The sequence below is a fragment of the Falco cherrug genome, chromosome 6, assembly GCF_023634085.1.
Source record: "Falco cherrug isolate bFalChe1 chromosome 6, bFalChe1.pri, whole genome shotgun sequence".
Lineage (NCBI taxonomy): Eukaryota > Metazoa > Chordata > Aves > Falconiformes > Falconidae > Falco > Falco cherrug.
The window spans coordinates 72,455,102-72,476,156 of NC_073702.1; the positions used below are offsets into that span (position 1 = coordinate 72,455,102).

The 21,055-nt window shown below is 42.5% G+C and overlaps 1 protein-coding gene across 2 annotated transcripts in view; it reads left to right on the forward strand.

Moving 5' to 3' along the window:
* Positions 1-21,055, forward strand: part of ELP3 (elongator acetyltransferase complex subunit 3) — a 94,173-nt gene that overhangs the window by 39,823 nt on the left and 33,295 nt on the right. For both annotated transcript variants that reach the window (XM_055713516.1, XM_055713517.1), the window contains exons 10-11: positions 13,700-13,893; positions 19,205-19,295. In XM_055713516.1, coding sequence (XP_055569491.1) covers positions 13,700-13,893; positions 19,205-19,295 — 285 coding nt within the window. The remainder of the gene's footprint in view (positions 1-13,699; positions 13,894-19,204; positions 19,296-21,055) is intronic.

The following is a 21,055-nucleotide window of genomic DNA, read 5'->3' on the forward strand; positions in this document are numbered from 1 at the left end:
TGAGTTATTAAAGCAACTTATTTATATGTTGCACTGTATAAATGTTAGTCCATGCTGGTAAATATTTAGACACTTCTACTACATAAAAATAATGTGAGAGTGAGGAAAGGAACCAAGTGGAGAGCATCTGTTGTGTTCTTGCAAGCTGTTCGTGAGCAGCAGTAGTGCTCTTTTATGCAGTATTTTCTTAACAAGTGTAATCATCTTGGAGGATACCTTTGACTTTTTGGGACAAAACCACCTGCGGCTTATCAAGGATCCTTATAGATATTATTTTTTTTGCAGTAGTTCTAAATAAGTTTGGCAAAAATAACTATTTGCTGCAATACTAACCTCCTTCCTAGCCACGCGCTTTTCAGACAGGGGAAAGGTAGGACAAAAACAAACCAAGTTGACTTCAGAAGGAGGTCTAAGCACCTTGCCTTCATTACCAGCTGATATATTAAATACAGGGGCTTCTCCTGGGAAGATAATAACTTGCTGATTGCGCTGACTGCGTACTAAAAATACTGGGTGCTTCTTCAAATTGAACAGGTAATTATGGTTTCAAGAGTAACATTGCTTCTGTCCCTTATGACCTATTGATTTCAAAGTGTTTCCTGCTCCCTCTGTCCAGCAGCTAGGATGCCCATCACTTACTCTTTTGCAAGCATATCTAGGTTTCCAAAGTCGTGTGTGTGCGTATAGCAACTGTTTTCCTGGAGAGTTTATTAGTAATTATTCAAAACATTATTTATTGATAGTGTTACCGAAATCTCGGAATGAAGAACTTATCGACACCAATGTGATGTAGATAAGCAGACACTTCTTTATTGACGGCTGGGTGCGTGAGTGAGTCCTCTCACGATCAACGCACACCAAGCTTCAAAATCAGATAGCATATATAAAACTTATTCATACATATTCATTAAGTATTCATACATAATCATAATATTTCCCATAAATCATTAACATATTCTCCTCCCATATCCGATTCTGCGCAGTAGAGCTTAGAAAGGTCTAGAAATGGGTCTGGGGTACGATTTGGGTAGGTGGTATATGAGTCGGTGGTCGCGATCTCCCCCTGCCGGAATTACCTTTTACTAAAGTTCACGGTTTCTTGGCAGGTAACTACAAGTTGTTCCAGTCGACTCTCCCCAGTTCCCATTAATCCTACATTCTGACATCTCAATATACTTTCTATATACAGAAGACCAGTTAGATACAAAGAAACCTTTCAAACCCTAAATTATTACTTAAGTTTCAACAATGATTCCAACCCATTCTTCTGGCCTTAGTACAAAATGTACAAAGGGTCTCACAACTGCTTTTACTAAATAATCATAACTTTCTTCAAAATATATTTTTATCCTCCTATATTTCTATTCTATAAAATAACTCTATAAAATAAGATAATCAAACAAATAAAATCAATTGATCTCAACTTTTTAACAAATCAACAACAGTAGGAGTGAGTATATTAGATGTGTCTTGCATTATATGTATATATTCTTTGGCTTTTTGCCTGCCGCCTTCGTGAAGATTATTACAATTATTTTTAAGAGTTATACTAGTCCTGTGTCCCAGTTATGTTGTGCTTCTCCACTCCTTCCCCCATCACGCCTCTTTTCTTCCCTTATTATTGATTCTTTTTATAGCCTCAGAGGATTTCCTTTCTACTTCAGGTCTTTCAGCCCTGTTCCACATATGGGAAAACACTGCAGGGAGGGAGTATGCTCTGCTTCCTCCCACCACCCATGTGGTTGTGCCAGGAGTGTCAGGTAGTGTACATCTACATACACACACATACTCTGCTACTTACTGTTGGCAAATGCAAGCATCACAGATAAGACCGATTCGCAGTGCCTCACGTAGCAGGTGGTCGGAGAAAATAATTAGAATAATAGCTAGAATAAATCAAGGACTCAGCGGGAATAATGGAATTGTTACCAGAGCAGACACCTCATTCTGTGGAATGCGATAAACACTCAGCTTTGCTGTTGTAGCACGAGAGAGATGAGGTGACTCTAGGGGTAAATGGTTGGGAGGATTCATGAATCACATTTGCTAACAGGGCTACCAAGCAGAACTTAGGGTTTAAGCAAAAACTTTAGGAGGCTAAAGGATTCCCAGGATGCTGTTACTAATTCCTCAGTTTCTGCAGAGCCACTGAGTGGCAACAGTATAATCAACAAACTTCATCTGCTCTAGAATAAAGATCACTAAGCTAGTAACATGTTTATGAATAGTGAAGATGATGTATTTGCCTGCCTTTTATTTTTGTGGTCTTTGCCTAAATATGATTTTACTGTTGCTGTTCCTCTTGGCCCTCCAGGAGGGGATGGCTGTAAGCCCACCTCAAGCAACTTGAAAGACAGATAAATTCATCTGGAGAGCAGAAAAAAAAGGAAAGGAAATGGGGAGGAGAGCCAGAAGATGAGAAATGTCAAGTGTGGGAAGTGTCAGGGGAAGTGTCATAGCAAGTTGCTGGCAGAACCCTCCAGCTCTGGGGGCATGTGGGAGCTGGTGGATGCTTCCCAGAACACCAGATAGGCCTTCAGGTGCTGAGAAACTCCTTTTCCTGAGGAGACCTGTGAGTTCCTGTGGTTTCCCTCTGTCCATCTAAACTCTCGTATAAATAAAATGATGGGGGTGGAAGCATAGGCAGGACCATTTAACGGCCAGTACTGGAGGCAAGTATCAGACTGAGGAGATTTTCCTGTTCAATTCAGCAGAGTCATTCTTGTGTTCTTTAAATAAAATGCAATCACTGAATGGTCTTAGTCTGGTGAAAATTCCTTTTCTTGTAGTCATGTGTCAAGCTGTTTTGGTTGTTGTTGTGGCTTTTGGGTTTTTTTCCTGAAGGAATTGCAAAACAAGCATTTCCCAGAAATAGACTAATTTTAATCAAATGCCTGATGCATCTATGATCCAAGTGTAAGTTATGCGGAGGGCTACAGCCCTCTTGGGTGTGTTGAACACAAGAGAGGAAAATAATGGTCAAGTAATGCAGGGGATAATGTGAGTGTCCTTTCCTTTTGCAGTGTTATTTGATGTTGTAAAACTTCCAACTACTGTTGTATCATCGTTAGCTGTAAGTAAGGAGATAGTTTTCCTGAGGGCTCTCATTTTTATCAAGGAGATGAAATTCATAATGAAACTAATATATTGCACCTCTATCAGGAGCTTTTAATAACTGTAATAAAAGACAGTTAAACTGCTGATCTACATTGATTTTTCACTCCCTTGGGAAGACAGTTATCTGTGTTTTTAAATATAGCTCAGAAGTGTTTAGTGGGGTAAACAATTTTCCTTTCAACTCCTACTGAACATCTCATTGAAACACTATTATTTGCAGGTAGCCAGCATTACCTCTGAAAATTTGTCTTGTTTTTTTCACGGGCACATTTACAGAAACGGATTAGACGGTATTTAATGATCTGTCCTTCAGTTACCAGAGCTTTTCTTGGAGTCTTAGTAAATGTTAGCGCTAAAAAGCTCTTCATTTTGGAAACAATTATAGTTTCATGAACTATGACCACCGCCGTGGTAGTTTTTATGTTAATGAGAATTGTGGTAGTAAGGAACAGGCTATTTTTAGAAACTATTTTAGCAGATAATTGCGCTCATATTTCTGTGGTTAAAATATCTAGATAAAGCCTCAGTGTTGCCCATTTCTGCAGATGGTTGGATTGTGTGCACAAAGCTTCTCTCCCTCTCCAGTGTCTGTGTGGAAGTAACTTTTATTTGCTCACTCTGTTCGCTGCAGCTCTGGGTACGTTTCCTGTAAAGAGGGTGAGACTTCTTGCAGGATATGTGTGACATAGGAAAGAAATAGAAGGTAAAGCTGCAGCCCTCGGTGTAACAATGTGCAGGAGCAGAATAGCTGAATCAGTTGAGTAGCACAGGTAAAACTGGTGCCTTGTCTCCTGCGTCATTTGGGGATCCACGCACGGTGTGGATAGGGTGTCACAATTTAAACCAGAAAATTCAAAGGACGAGGGTTTCGGTAGCAACATGGTCTCTGCAACGTTGCATTGTACTGTGTAGAAACTGTACATACTGCTGTACCATTAGTAGTAACGTGATAAACTGCAAGGCTGTGTGGAAAAATGCATTTATTGCAGGTCATGCATTGCTTCCTTTGTCTTTCTGAATTAGTATTTTGTCCACACGCACGTTCTCCTGCAGCATGCCAGCTGTAAAAGTTATGACAATAACAATGACTACCTGGCAAATAGCCTCCCATTCAGAAAAAGCTTCTGCTGAATGTAAAGGTACAGTTAAGACCCTTTTTCTACCTGAAGTAAAAGATTGTTTCTGCACTTAATAGTCCCCAGACCGCTGTGGGCTGCATAGGCTCATACAGTCGCTCTGGCTCTTCAAGCGGTGGTTTTTCACGCCAGCATTCAGAAGTTGTTTGCTGGGGCTCTTTCACTGAGGCCCCTTGCTGCTGAAGTCAATAACGAGCATATGGCTGGGAACATACAGCCAAATGGAAAGGAGCACAGGAATAAAGGGATGTGTCTTGGATTGAGAGTGCAAATTTGCCAAGCATTTAGGCAGAGAGAGCATCATTCAGTAAAATATGTATTTTAGCACAAAGCAGCGGCAGCAGCTGAATGCTTGTCGTCGGAGTGGATAAACTATGATGTCCAAATTACATTCTTGAGGACATAGTTGTTCGTTTTGTGTGGGTAGGGGTTTTGCTTTTTTTTTAAAAAAAAAAAAGCATACTGGAAAAGCATAATGGGTTTGCTGTGATAATAAATGAGAGAAGGTTTTGCAGGGCTGAGTGGGATGGGAGAGAGCACATGGTTGTATTAATGCTCCTTATGGAAAGGAGGGGTCTGATGAAGGAGGATTAGATTATCAAAAACATTGTAGAGTTGCTGGTCTCAATGTCTTTTAGGGTAGAACATATGCTTTACACGGATTTGTGGTGCAAAAATTGTGTACTTAAGACAATGAAAAATGCTATATTTCCTGTACTTGGCCCTAGGGGAAAGCTGACCCTTCCAGAAACATTAAGACCAGAGTTCTGTGCTTGGTGAAAGTGAAGGTGAAACTTCACAGCAAATTAATTGAGGTATTCTCATGGGTTTCTCCAAAACTGCGTAATAAATGGAGACTCACTTGGAGCACCTGCAAGACTAAGCAGATGGGACTGCTCGGTGCAGTGAGCACAATCTGGAGAGATTTGTCTTGGTGTTCAGATAGATACTCTGTTCAGGAGTCAAAACCACGCTCCCAAGGTCATGCTGCTGATGCCCAAGGCCTCTTCCAAATGTTGAATGTGTCATTATTGAGTTGTATTATAGCAGTGTCAGGGACGGTTACAGACTGGGATCTTGTTGCGGTACGTTCTGTGCAAACTCGGAGAGAGCAGCTATCGGACAGAGTGTTAGACAGGAGGCAACCTGTAGATACCGAGAGTCCAGGGGTAAAAAGACGATGGGATGGGATGAGAGACAGGCATGTTCCCTCCTTGTCTGGCAGCAGCAGTTTCCTATACTGTGTAGAGAATTAGGGTATTTATGATGCTGAGGTGCTTAGTCTTGGTAAATAACTCGCTGAAGACATTTCACATCTGTGAACTAAATGCCCCTGTCAGTTACTTTGTCTGTACTGTAATGGTTGCTTTGTACGCCAAGAGTGGTTTGTTCCTGGGTTTAATGGGATAATGTGTTCTTACTGAAGCTGAAGATTGTGAGGATTCGCTTGTGTTAAGGCACTTCTGGAAAAGTTCCCTTTGGCTAGTGGATTTGGGGGTTTTGAGGCTGTTGAGGAATCCCGGGAGGAGGCTTTAATAGCTTCCTGCATCTTGAGGAGTGAGTTACAAGGTCCTTTATGCTCTTCACACTGGATATTAGCAGGCAAATCCACTTTGGGCATTCAAAGTCTACATACGAGTCATTATAGAATATCCTAAAGTAAGCATATAGATCAGTCTGTAAGTAGCAACCAAAAACACTTTGTTGTTGTTGTTAATTTGCACCATTGTAATAGTTCAGTAAGACCTATCAGGGTCTGCAGTGATGTGCTGCTGATAAAATTCTCTAGTATTTTGAGCATCGTCCTTAAGGAATTTAAAGACTAGCAAAATTAGTATGTGAAATTTAATATGAAACATTTTTTTCTTTCACCTACCATTTTTCAGGAAAGTTAGAACAATTAACTGGAAAATGGTCTTTCCTCCCTTGATTGTGGAATGCTTTAAAGGTGCTTTCAGGAGAGATGGAAGTTTGGATCATCTGCTTTAGCAACTTTTTGCCCCGTGGTCACATCTGTAGGAGATTTTGTCATGAGTGCAGACATTAAGCAGAAGTGACTTGATGTATCTCTGCTTTACAGTCACCTTTGAATCAATTCTACAGAGATTCATGACACCATATACAAAGTAACATCCATTTCAGACGAGCCCAATTAAAAATGTTGCCATATTCTATGGAGTTTGCATCAGACATCACTGATATAGCAACAGGATTTACTAATTGCATTGTCAAGTCACTCCTCCAAAGAATACTTGAATGGACAGAAAATGTTGCTCTTTGAGGGTAGGTAACACCTGATGGACCTCAGCAGCGGTGGTAACATCAGCCTACATCTTTACGTAAAACCAAGGCAGCTTTGGGAATTCCCCAGGTTATATTAGACAAATGCCTCAATTGTATTTTAATTCTGTGTTTTTAAATAAGTGCCAGGTGAAGGTGTCTTGGAAAGCAGGTGTGCATGCAGTCAGGAGAACAAGGAGCTTGCAGCAGGTGAAATGCTAGCAGGTTTGCTTCCCTTTGGTAAGCGGGCTGATCTCCCTAACCAGCGCTGAATGGTCTGCACTGCATTCGTGTTCATGTGTGCTCTGCTGATTTTGCACGCGGTGTGTATATATGATCACAGTATGTAACATATATGCACTCATTAACGTGCATGCCAGGAAATATTATCTTCCACCGTTCCCACTGAGTGCTAAACCCGATCTAAAACCATCTCATTTATCGTGAGTCAGAGTTTGCAGCCGGATGGTATTCAGAGCAGTTAACAAGTGGGATCTTCCTATGTCCTGGTAACTTAATAGGAAGTGTAAGGTCGTGTAATTGAAAGATATGGATGTTAAGTGACTTTAAAATGACCACTTCTCAGCTTGCTGTTGGCACTGCATTTCCCTGCTTCCCAGGTGACAACTGCAGCGTGACGACGTGTGTGTTCCCTGGCTGCTCCAAAGGCAGTTACAAAAGCACAATTCAGCTGTACTTCGGTCAGTAGGCCATTGTCGGCATCGGTGAATGCAGATCCTATCATTACATTTTAATTAGACTAGCATTTACAAGAAAGAGGGGGAAAATGCAAATTTAGAGTTAAAAGGAGCCACGTTTTTGAGCCACAAGCTTCTGTTAATGCATATAATTAAACTACTAAGTGATTGTTCGTTCCCTGTAGAGTTGGAAGTGTCATTCAATGCAGTAGCTTTCAAGTGCTACCAGTATTCAGTTCTAAATAATACAGCTGATGGAGATAAGGAATGCTGTAATATGGAGAGTTAAGATAACGCTCATCTTAATGTAGTCAGACGTGAATTTAATCATCTGTTTGATACAGGGGCTATGGTAAAGGAACCGTTTCAAGAATCAGGTTGTGTGGCACCTGATTTCTAGTGGATGGTCATTAAAAAATAGGTTTTGGTGACCTTTATTTTTAACAAATCCTGACGTTTATAAATTGCTTTAAAAAATTGCTGTGCTTGTCCTATAACTGATAATCTCCCCAAACAGTTGAACATCTTGAGGGCAAGAAGATTAAAGATGGCAACCGTATCTTTGGTCTGTAAAACGTTGAAGTGGAACCCCACAAAATATTATTTTTCTCTTTTTGGAGAACTGCAGCTTTTGGGTGTCTTCAAAACATGTTTCTCATTTGTTCTGTACTTAAAGTGGTCAGTAGAATCAGATTAAAACTGCAAGGTATAATCTTCTAATATTGACCGAGTGGTGCTTTACCAAACTTGAAAATGGGACTGAACTGCCGTATGGTCTCGTTATAATCCCAAATCATTTGACCTTTCTGTTGCAACTCGGAACAGATACATGGGTGACTAACGGGTTTTCTATTTAAAAAGGTTATTGCAAACACACATGAAAGTGAAATATTTGAGTTCAGGACTTTGTCTCCTGATTCCATCTCCTCTTATAATTCTGAATTAATTTATTTTTTTCCAGTTCACATAGTGTTACATTTTGGGTTTCAACTAATGTCCATTTTCTTGGAGAGCAATTACCATGTCATGCAATTGTTAAGACTCAAAAATGGGAGCTGGACATAAAGATTCCATCGTGCACTTTGAGACGTCTGCCTTGATGGAAAAATCAGTGGCTTCTTGGCACCTAAATGACTAATTTCTCATGCATTGGACCCTGATTATTCATAGTGGCAGTGAGTATATGAGGCGGTGGAAGAATGGATCCTATAGATGCCATTAGCTTTAATAACAGGGAACTTCTACAACAAAGGCATATGCTACTAAAATCAATTACTGTTCTCATAAAACACGTTAGTGGCTAACTTGTATAACCTTGTAGACTGAATGTGTGTTGATGAGATCTTCTTATTAAGATTCATCGTTGGTAATTCACAGAGCAGCTGTTCCTACAAGTAAAGTATGTTTAGTGGAGCTCAGGTGAAGCAAAAAAAAAGTGTCAATTCCAGGATTCTTTGGTTACTCACTTTATTATTTACTGTGGAGAAAATACTCAACTTTTCACTAATACCACATAAATTGGGCAAGGTTGTGAGAGAGGTTGGTTTAGGGTATGAAAAGGTCCATGTTTATGAATCTCCAGATCATTTAAGTTTCAGCTGAATTCACACCTGAATTGACTTTTTTTATTAGTACAATTAAACTATTACAATGATCTTTCACATCCTGGCCATTCTCTACGCACAAATTTAAAGTTTTACTCTAGCATCCATCTTCATTATATGAGACATGTTGAATGCTAGCTGGCTCGCAATCGTCACCTAGAGGGGAGAAAACCTCAGGTTCAAAGAAAACCGGTGTAGTAGCTTTGAAGTTGTATGTGCTTCTATTTGGAATATTCATGCACACAAGAGCACTGTGCTGCATCCTCAAATGATTCAAAAAGACTGGAAATGCGTAAGGATCCTGCCTCTGTAGGTCATCTTTAACCTCTAACTTCACCGTGCATAAGCAGACTTGCATTTAAGCCCTGATCGAGTGCTTGCTAGAGCTGTTGGAGAGCCTCCTGTTGACTCCAGTGGTGCTATGGATGGTGGTCTCCGGAACAAATGTTGGTTTAGGGATTGAATTTGTTTTGGCAGTAAACTGCTATGTACGTTTTTATCAGTCGTAGACACCTTTTTAAGGTGTCTAATTAAAACGAGAAAAGGCTACAACTCCTACTAAAGCTTGGCATGTGTTAGCATTTTATACTTCCTTTGTTCCATGAGAGACTTAATCAGAACTGTTCGTAAATGGAAAAGGTTAAGCCTTTAAATATTGGGATTTACAGAAACTATTTAAAGTTTACTGCTAGAAAAAAGGGGTTTGAAAGAAAAGGAGACACTGCTTTGTTATATTGTTTGAAATAACTAAACTTGAGTAATATTTGGAGAAATAGTTTAAGTAGTAAATAGGAAAATACATTTATTTTTTTAAATGCCAGTGTCACTGAAATATGAAGTAGCCTTATCAGCTACCTTAATATAGTAACGCAAATTGTGCAGTGTGTATGAAGTGGTAAAATTCACAGTGTGATTAGAACCTTAACTTTTGACCTTGCTTTTGACTGCTGGATGTTTTTAACCTTAGTGCTGTGTTGATGCCTTTGCCTTTAATCTGCAATGTAAATCAGTGGATGTTTAAATAATTCTGACTGGTGAATCATACATGCTTTTGCATTCAGTTCAGTATTGTTGCAAATATTAATACAAAACCTTACTGGAAGCCTTTTTTCCTTGCTGGAGTGATTTATTTACCTTCCTGTAGCTCATTGGGGAAGCATCATTGCTTCCTTACCTTAACATCTTTCTCTTCTTCACTGCCACTTGGCCATAGAGTTCCTCTCGCCAGAATAATTGCCTCGTACACAATTTTCTTATTCCTCCTTTCACAGTTGCTTTGTTTTACATTAGAGCACTCCTAACCACCCACAGAAGATGGAAGTCTGTCTTTGTGGGTTGTTCCAGGACAACAGGGTTCTGGATTATTTTTCTGACCCTATGCTACCTCATATACTGTGTGATTTTGGATTACACACCTGCTTGAGCTGGCTGGTTTGAAAACTAGTGTATTTTTATTTTTTTTTTTAATTTCCCCACACACACACCTTCTTACATCTGAAGCATCATTAGAAGCGATAAGAGTAATCAGCCAAGGGCAGAGCACATCTGCCTTCACTGTCAGCCAACAGCAACAGAATTGACCTCTAAAGTCAAACTGAACCCTTGGAGCAGAGGGGAGTGCACATGCTTCCAGAAGATGCATTAAGCAGACATAAAGGTTCCCTGCTGTCACATGGGGGCAGATACTCTTCCTGACCTTACTTGCTTACTGAGAGTTGGGCTTGATGATTTTTGTGGGTGCCTTCCAACTTGACATCTTCTCTGATTCATCAGTGGTGCTCAATAAACTTAGAGGGGAGATGTCGATTAGATATGAGGAAGAAATTCTTCCCTGTGAGGGCGGCGAGGCACTGGCCCAGGCTGCCCAGAGCAGCTGTGGGTGCCCCATCCCTGGCAGTGCTCAAGACCAGGCTGGACGGGGCTGGGGGCAGCCTGGGCTGGGGGGAGGGGTCCCTGCCCATGGCAGGGGGGGTGGGACGGGGTCGTCTGTAAGGTCCCACACAACCCAAACCATTCCATGAGTCTCACAGACCATTCCATAACCCAGCCCAACACTGAAACAAAAGAAAAGCACCCTCCCCAAAACGCCTGTTGAGTTCTTTCACGTTAGTGAGGTGAGTCATCCTGGTCGAGGATCCATCAGGAATTGGAGTTGGCATGAGGTTGGGAGCCGGACAGTGTGGCTGGAAGTAGAAGCAGGGCAGGGAGCCATCACACCTGCTGTCTGTGGAGCTGCAGCCCAAACCAACCTCAAGTGCCTCTGAATAACTCATTTATGTCTTGTCCTCAGAGGTGGTGATGACGATTTTATTTCACGGAGCTGGCAAGATAAGTAATTTTTTTCATGGCATGGCGGCCATGTGAGATTTGTGACAAACAGGAGTGTTCCTGGAGTGCGTAAACAGTCCTGAGGAAAGGAGGAGACCAGCTTCATGTCTACACGCACTCCAGAGTGAGCACCTTAACACTGGGGTTCAGTGTCACCTGTCTCTGTCTGCCTTTGACCAATGTCCTTGTAAACGATTTACTTCACAGTTAGCAGAGCTTAATGGGATACAAGGCATGTTACCTGTCTGGGATTGTTGGTCTTGTGTCTTGGAGACTCTTGGAGAACCAAGGAAGTTATCCCTGCTGGAGCCTGAGGGTGGAGAACCAAGTTGTTCAGCAGTTCTGCGAGGAGGCGAGTGCGACCAGGCTGTGCCTGGACGGGATTCTCTCAGCAGCAGCAGCTTTTGGCACAACCGTTTTGCAAAGCTGCAGGTAACTCAAGTCAGGGAGTTGCTCAGAGTTAAAACAACTCTGGAAAATGTAAAAGCAGTGCCTCTCCCTTGTGCTGTTTTTTTCTTTACGGGGCCATGTGGGACTTACTGCTCCTTGAGCCAGCAGTGCTGCAGGGATGGTGATGGCTGAAGCTTTGTCAGGCCAGGAATGCAAGATTTGATGGTTAATTTTGAAGCAGCGGTGTGGATTTGGGGTTGTTCAGCTTGGAGAAGAGAAGGATACGGGGAGTCCTTATTGCAGCCCTTTGTGCTTAAAGGGGTCTTATGAGAAAGATGGGGACGAACCTTTTGGTAGGGCCCGTAGCAGGAGGACAAGGGGGAATGGTTTTAAACTGAAAGAGGGGAGATACAGACTGGATTTAAGGAAGAAACTGTGCTGAAGGTGGCGAGGCGCTGGCACAGGCTGCCCAGAGAGGTGGGAGATGCCCCATCCCTGCAATCATTCAAGGCCAGGTCGGGCAGGGCTTGGAGCAACCTGATCCAGTTGAAGATGGTCCTGCTCAGGGCAGGAGAGATGGCCTTTAAAGGTCCCTTCCAACTCAGACTATTCTGTGATTCTGTGACTTTATCCATGGTCCAGATCCAGAGACAAATATGTCTCTTAAACTGACTCAGTTGTCCCTATCTTTCTGCTTGTGAGGATGCGTATAAATGGCTTGGTAGGCTGGTCTGCCTGGAGAAGATTTTATTTTTTTTTTTTTAACTGCCTTCTTTTTTCCGCTGGATTAGCTCTCTGGTCTGTTTTTCCCCTGTAGCTGCACAGCAGGTAGGGTGGCACGGGGGTGCAGGGATGAGGCAGGGGGGCTGCCAGAAACAGCCCGGGCTGACGTGGTCCTGCCGCTTCCCTGCCCTTGCTCGCCTCTTCCCGTCCTTGTGCGGGATCTGCTTTGCATTCCACTCCGTGCAGATCCGTTTTGGTGTGCTTAAGCTAGCGGTAAACCATTTGCTGCTTTTTATCATGTTGAAGTATGGGTTGGTGAAGCACAGTGAGCCAACAGAGCCACTTAGAGCTGCTCAGGTGGGAGGTCCTGCGCCCAGCAGGCTGCTAATGGCACTTTATTCCGACATCAGCACTTGCTGGAGCACTCCGGGAGCTGGTTTAACACTCAGCAGCAGTAGGAAAGGCAGCAAAACGTCTGCGTGGATCTGGGCCACATGAATGAGTTGAAGCACTTCAGCGAAGTGCTGGTGAGTACCAAAGGTAGCGCAGCAACCAGCGGGACCACAATAGCCTGCCATTGACTCGGCTTAACAAACTGGTATTTGTTTTATTACTGTCAGACTGCCACGCTGGAGAGGGATCAAGCAATGGATTTCAAGTGTGCAACGGTCTAATCCCATATTAGATCTGGCCCGGGTGCTGTTATAATGAGGAACATGTCATCACTTCAGTCAATTCAATGGTTGCTTGGTTCAGGGTGCCTTGCCTGGGTTTTGATTTTTTTTTTTTTTTGTAAGTGATTTTATTTTAATTGTCATTACTGAAATTTAATCTGCAAAAAAAACCCATGATGGTTGTGTACTGCAAACTAGAGCTGTTGGGTTTGCAGTTCTGTGCTGGGATTTAGTCATAGAAGTTAGCAGAAGATACAGTTTGTCCTCCCGTTCTCCAGGATCGTTCAGAACATCATTGTAGAATAAATCTGTTTTTCTTCATTGCTATTCAAATGATGTGTCCCAGACACATTGATTAATCTCTGAATGCGGTCTGCTGAGATTGAAGATAAGTACACTCATTTCTATTGTCCTGATTCTGGGCAGAGTCTATTACAATAAATGGTGCAATATCTATTGAATTTGTGCTGAAAGGGGGAAGTAATGTACAGATCTGACCCGTAGCATTGTCATGTGGATTTTTTTTTCTTTAGCAGCCTTCTTTTTAAATCTAGAACATACTCTTATTTCAAAAAATGTTTTAAAACTGACATCACAACAAGTATAAACAGTGGCAGCTCTATGTAAGCCAGTAATTCTTAAAATGTACTTAAAATGGTTTTTTACAATTTTGATATTAGTTTTGTGGGGGTGCTGAAGCCCCAGGAAATGTAGTTTGTTTTGCCCTGACTTGTGTTCCGCTTTTGCAGGAGTTTTTTGAGAATCCTGCTTTTCGCCCAGATGGCATGAAGCTCTATCCGACACTAGTGATCCGTGGCACTGGCCTGTACGAGCTCTGGAAGACTGGAAGATACAGGAGCTACCCTCCCAGCACCCTTGTGGATCTGGTGGCCAGAATCCTGGCCCTTGTCCCACCATGGACGCGTGTGTACCGTGTTCAGAGGTAACTTTCTGTGGTCGCCCTGGTATATTGATTTATTGCACTTGGAGAGACTCTTACTTTCATTACAGCAAGATCTCACTCAGTCTTTTATTGTTCCTCAGCCTTAATCATTAATGCACTAAAGATTTTTAAAACCGCTTCCTAGCTGTTCAGAATAGGAAAGGCCAGGCTGAATGAGCAGCTATTTAAAAAAAATAAGCTATTAAAAAGGTGCCTCTCTAATGCACCCAGAAACTTGAAGACTTCTGGAGGCTCTGCTTTTGCTGCCAGTCAGATAGGAGCACAGGACGTGGCGCACACAGTACTTTAATGATATCGATGGATAATTGCCTTGGCTGTGGGTGAAGTTTCCTATATTCGTTGCAGGAGCTGCAAGGTGTGTCATCTTTTTTTTTGTCTATAGAGATGTCCTTTCTTTCCCCACGGGTACTGCAGGGTTTCCATAAATGCACTATGGTAATGCCATTCTTTCCGGCACTCACCTCCCAGGATGATAGATAATCCTTCCGTTTAACGCTGTATTTTCAGTATGGGATCTTCTTTGGAGTATTATTCTTCTGTTATCTCCTAAATCTGTTTGATAATAGGAAAGGAGGCTATGGAATACTTGTCTGTTTTTGCATGTGCAGACAATACTCAGTTGGCTTCCAGCTACGTGAGCTGGAAGCAGTGCCCATCCCTAGCTCGCCAGGAGCGTGCAGAATGAGAAAGCCTTGTGCATTAAACTTCACCTGCCTCGGCTTCTCTAAGGCATTTGGTTTTGTGCCTTATCACAAATGTGGCAAGAGTGGGGATAAGTATGGTAGAGAAGAAAGTGGCCGAAGGCAAGAAACGCTGGGTAGCTTTGACAAAGTTATGGACTCAAGGTTATTACATATTTTTTGTGTATATATATATTAGTGGAGTTTCTCAAGTATCCATTGAAAACCTAATCTTGCTCTGAATTGTGTTTATTTGCAACGTTACACAAAGAAATAGGGTGTTGAGGAACCCTTGCAGGGCTGGGACTCACCGCTGGAAGGCTACACACAAGCAGGGTCTGGTACCGGTGAAGCTGGAGTGAGAGGTGCGATGAGATGCAGTTCGGGGAAGTCTGAGGTCATACTCCGAGGGTGCTTTGTGACAAGGCATGAGGTCACAGTGTGAAAACAGCAGAGGAGGAAAAGTTGTTCGCGTCTTGCTCTGTAATGTAAATAAGCCACTGGTGAATGCAGCTGTGAGAAGCAGTTTTTTCAGGGTAACTCTTTTTAGAGATGAAAGTAATAACGCAGCAGCCAGGCAAGGCGTTGGTAAGACCTTGTCTGGAATAATCCCCGTCTTCAAGAAAATGAACTGTGGAAACATGTGCTGAGGAGGATTAGTCTTTTGTTTGAAGGATAGATGTGGACATAAATGACCTCTGTAAATCTGTGAGAGAAGAAAAATAAGCTTTTAAGAAAGAACATTGATTTGGGCAGAGAACAAGAAAATAACAAGTAGCCTTGCATAAAACAAGGCAGGAAGGTGGGAATTCTTGCTCAGGATTGAGATTCTGGAGCAGCTTTCTGTTACCAGAGGAAGAAAAGCTAAATATAATATGATGAAGCTTAATGAGGCTTATGAATGTGATTGGGATACAGCAGTCTGTAGTAACTGAGACACGCTTTCAGCGACCAGGAGATCCTTCCTTCAGGTCTTTGTTACTGTGACAAACTGGTGGCTGTAGCTGAACTCCGAGAAGAAGGATGTGATACTGATGGAGAAAGGAAAACGGGGCTTGCAGGAAATATCCACTTAATATTCCCCCAGGCTTTTCACATCACTTGTAGGAGCATTATTAAAGGCAAAACACCTCCCTTTTCTCCCTGCATCATCTTCATTGATTTGACTGTAGACACAACAGCCTGTTTGTTCATGGCACTATCACTGTAGCATTGTATCTAATATGAACAGGTCTGTCCTTAAAAGGCGGCATGAATTCACAGCCTAGCAGGTCTCCTAAGGAACACTGGCCTGGAAAAGTCTTGGCTTGGATTTCCCTGAGCTTGGCTGATTTCTTCTGTCACCAGCGGCAGCTTCCATCTGGCATGTTCCTGTGGAATAGCTGTTTCCTTACGGACTGGCTCACGGCACCCGCAACTTGTTCACGGTGATTACAGATTTTTACAGCTCCGGCGCAAAGTCCAATAGCTATTACTTTGCTCTAAATTGCTTTCGTGGCCATTGTGTGACTCTGTAATGGAATCATGAACAAAGCCACAGTTCTAAAAACATTTGTGGACTGTTCCCAACGCTGAGGGCAGCAGGTTCTCCCCCGCTCCCCATTGCTTCCCCAGGCCCTGTTTCCCTCCAGACTGCTGCCACAAGTCCTCCATCCTTCACATCTTACTTTTCAGGCTCTATTTCCACAATCCTTTCAGATTCAGCTTCTGCCCCAGACAGCACGTTATCCCGAGTTCTTTGCATCCTGACTGGCCATTGGGTACATGCATTTAGGTTTTCTAGCAAACGCCACCAGGAAAAGTCTTGAGTTCCCCTATCCCCTTATTTATTAAGACCAGTATTTGGGATCTCTGTTCCCTAGTACCAGGTTTGGAGGAAACAGAAGGGACTCAATGGTTTTGTAGTCCGTCACATGCTCAAAATAATCAGTTTAACGAGTCGGGTGAGCAGGGGAGAGGCGTCACTGACAAACCACCGTAGAAGTCTTTCTGCTTCAGGAAACTGGGTTGAATATGTTTTTTTTAAAAAATAAAAAATTAGATGCTGTTGCTAATGGCTGGTTAGAGAATATATCTTTACAGGGTGTTTTGTCACTCTCAGAGTTGCTTAATGTTGTATTTATCCTGAATGTTTGTGAACCTCGTTATCACTGAAGTACTTTGGTGTGTGAGGAGGAGTGAAATGACAGCAGTAGTGCCACACCTTGAGACCTTTTCTTTCACGGATCTCCATGTTTTGTATGCATGTTATTTTCACTGCACTGGTGGGGAGATGTAGCTATGAAGAAATAAAACACTGTACTCAACCAAGGAGATCGTGTGGTAAGTTGGAGCTGAGGGCAAGCTCAAGGTCTTGAGGCTTTCGCTGTGTGCTTCAATCAACTGCTTCACATGTCCTAAGCAATGCAAAATGTTTGAAAAATGGAAGATTAAATAGGCCGTGTTGAAGCTTCAGGCAAATTGCACATTAACTTTAATAAGGTCAGAATTTAATCCCCTGTATCCCTGAATTTGTTTAGCATTTTAACAAGTCCTACAATCACTGGTACTGTGTGGTCTTGTGGCTATTCAAAACAGGCAGTTAGTGTGTACACTCGTGATACACACAAGGTACTTATTTAAGCACTCTGCCCTAATCTGGAGTGGGGATGGAAAACCTATTTCTTGCTTTCTCTGTCTTAAAAATACTCTGCCCTAATCTGAAGTGGGGATGGAAAACCTATTTCTTGCTTTCTCTGTCTTAAAAAGCTTATTTTTCACATTCATATTTTAATTTAGTTTGCTCCCTGGTAGGCAGATAAGAGAGGCTCGCGTTACTGGATGTTGTAATCTATCTTTTATTTGCAGTACTTAATTTGCTGTTGCATAGCTGACTGGATTTAGCTAAAGACCTGGTACCGGAACATGTCAGGATGTTTTATTATTGTCCCTGTAAGGAAAATACATACAGCCTGACTTTTTGGAGTTGTTCCATAATTAGAAGAAAGGCGTATGGTTCGATTATTACTGTAGATCTGACATACCCTGATGAAAATGCCGTTCTCCTCTAGTGTGTCCTTTAGTCACAATGTGAAGTGCTCATTTCCTCTAATTGAAGCTCTTTGAAGTATGTTGTGTTGGCTCTGCAGTGTCTTATTTACTCAAAGAAATCCACTGAATAAATGAACTGGCTAGCTAATTGTATTTTGCCTCAACTTTTTGGCACGTGAGTGGAAGAGGCGAGGAATTTTTCGTAGACCCTTTGGCTTCATAGAAAAAAAGAGCAGAGAAAACGAGGGAGGAAAATAAGACACATTTTTGTTTCTCCATTACGCCAGAGAAAGTTGTAGCCAAATTCGAGTGTAATGCTGAAAAAGGAGGAGAATCCTGGAGCCTTGAAGCCCTTGTTTTCATCCTTAACAGTAAAGGAAAACTCCTTTTCTTGCCTTTCTTGCCCTCCTTGCCAGTGGCTTACAATTCGGCAAGGCTGAAGCAGCACAAGGATCAGGTCTTTAGGACCCTTGAAGACCTTTATCTTTTATATAGCTACTGCCAAAACCAGTAATTGTTAGTGGGGACCGTGGTGTGAATGCCAGTCCTCAAGGAACTGAATCGATCAATTACTACATTTTACAGAGGTCATCAGACAGCTGCTAGATGGTGATGACTTTCAATCACTACTGAACCAGCATGGATTAAGCTAATTACATTACCAATTCCCTGAACCATCACTTTCTCTGTATGGGTTTGGTTTTTTGTGATATTCTGTTCTTTACTCTGTTGAATGCTTGCATAGCTAAAGGAAAAGGAGGAATACTCACCAAGGAATGGGATGTGCCAGTAGTCTGCATGTTCCTTTCTCAGCTGGATCTGAATGCATAAATCCTTTCCCTAAGGGCTGGTATCCTGCTTTTGTAATCTCTAGTGGGACAAACTGCCCTGGCAGGCAGCTGAGAGACCAAACATGGTCTTGCTTTCAAATTTCATTTTAACTGCCTTCCGTGGAGAACTGAAGGAAGGAGCTCTGCCATTTGCAGACTCGTGATTTACATTCCCATAGGAAGGCTCTGGACTTCCTGGCTGGGCTTTGCTGCAAATCATTTGCTAAACGAGAACTTTTTCCCTTTTAAGCAGATAGCGTCCCAATATAAAAATGTTGTAATTCTGATGAATTTTCCCTGTGGGCATTCAACTTGAAGACTGCAGAAAGATGCGGTCTGGTTCCCAATTGCTGGTCTCCAGCAAGAGATGCCATGAAGAACACCTGACCTGGAGTCCTAGGCGAGGCACAGGCTCGGCTGGGTGATCCTTTTTTTTTGTCCCAGCCTTCCAAGTGAAGAAGTGAGAGCCAAATTATAACCTATTTCTTAGGATTGTAAAAGCCTATTTCTGCCTTCAGCCTTTTTACTAAAATAAAATCTGTAGCTTTTTCCCTTTATTTTGCTCCTGCTTTTCATTGTGTTTTGCCTGTTACTTCTTGTTCAACCAAAGACTTGAAACAAAGATAATTCAGGTAAGTTCTGTGGTCTGCTATTTGGGATCTTGGCTTAGGTGACCGTAATGGCGCTTTATGGTGTACTGTCTGCTAATGCAGCTCTTTGAGGTTTTTGGTTTTTTCCTTTTCCATGCAGAGATATCCCAATGCCACTAGTCAGCTCTGGAGTGGAGCACGGGAACCTGAGAGAGCTTGCTTTGGCCAGGATGAAAGATCTTGGGACGCAGGTAAAATACTTGTCAATTGGTATGGAGGGAGAGCTGCTTGATGACTTGACACAAACCAGCAGAGAGAAAAGTAATGACTAGAAGGCACAATAGGAGCCAGGTTTACTGCTGAACTAAAAGGATCTGCAAAGGTCTTTCAAAAAAATGTTAATGACTAAAAAGCACCTTCATGATATTTCTGCAAAGCTGGCTTTGTTTGGTTGATTTTTAGTTCAGCACTTTCATTGTGTTCCTGAAGGTACCTGGTAGCTAGTTGGTGATATTCCATTTTTTAGCAGAACGAAACTCTTAAATCAGAGAAGGCAGGAAGGTTTCTTTTTAATTTATGCTATTAGAAATTCTTCCTTTCTCTTTCCCACACAAGCACTTACTTGACTGAACAATTGGAAGAAAAGCTCTTAGTCTGAGGCCAGAGAAATCTCACAAGAGAGATTTCAGCACAAACAAATGAGACTTGATATTCTTGATATTACTAAGGTCAAATAAAAATATGAGCAGGGGTGGAGGCAAGGAGGGGGAGGGAGGAACTGAGTTTGTATGTGAAGTCAGGAGGAGGTACGGATACCCAGTCTTGACTTTTCTTGGAAGGTCTCTGCAGCACTTGGCATTCACAGTCCTTGTGGTCTGCTGTGACCCTGCTCACAGCCTGAGCCTCTGAACCTCCCTGCGAAACCTGGTTATCGGCCACGGTTTGCAGATCCTCCAATGAATTTATGCCCAGGTTCTGCCTTTCTTGGGATATCTGACTTCCTAGCAAAACATCACACAAAGGCCATACTCCTTGACACTGTTCTAAAGGGCTTTAATTGCTTTGGTGTCCTGGTGTCGAGGCAGGGGCAGATCCTTGCCACAACTGTTCTGCCTGTCTGTATTGTGAGTTAGCCCTCCCTCTTCCTAGCTCACCTTTTCCGAAAGAAGTTTTAAGGCATTACTACAATAGTAGAGTCTCCAGCTACTGCTGTGTGCCTGTAATCCCACATCAATTTGTGCTGTTGACCTATATTTTTGGTATTTAACGTGGGTAGTTCTCTAGGCTATCTCTAGCTCCTTACTGCCTTTGCCATCTCACTTGGACCTTGCAGTTGCAGTGCAAAAGATCAGAAAAGAAACTCCAAACAGTCCTTGCAGCTGGGCTTTCCGTATCACTTAATGTCTTCTAAGGTGATACCCAGGACTTTCTCCTCCAGTCGTTCCTCCCAGTCTCCCTCCAGTAGCAAGTCAGAATTGGGCAGACAGTTTTGCCAGCCATAGAAGTTTCCATCCCCTCCCGCTGACTTTTCACCTCAAAAACATGCAGGGGAGACAGCCTCCATGGTGCAGCTAAGCCTTTTCAACCGAGCTCTTTAGGGCTACCTGTAAAGTCTTCCCTGGGTTTGGTATTAAACCCGCATCATTCGATCTGAACCTGATCAAGACCAGCTGGAGAAGCAGGGATAGCTGACCCATGGCAGTCAGGGCTGAGCTGAACCATTAAAAAGCTGGTAAGGCTGGCAGTCATCGCTTTGAGAAGAACCAAATCTGCAAGTATCTCTGCTGAGCAGATGATTATAGATTTTAATTTAGTGAGGCAGAAACACTGCAGCTGGTGGAATGAGGAACCAAACAGTGTGCTGCAATACAGCTTGTAAGGTAAGGTAGTGTTACGTTTTTCTTGGGTCATAGGACAAAATTATAAATACACTTTGTCCTCTTGTCTCTTAGCTTGGAAAAGGAGAGGAAAAGGCCGAGGCAAGGAAGGGACTCGTAGGAATCTTGTATAT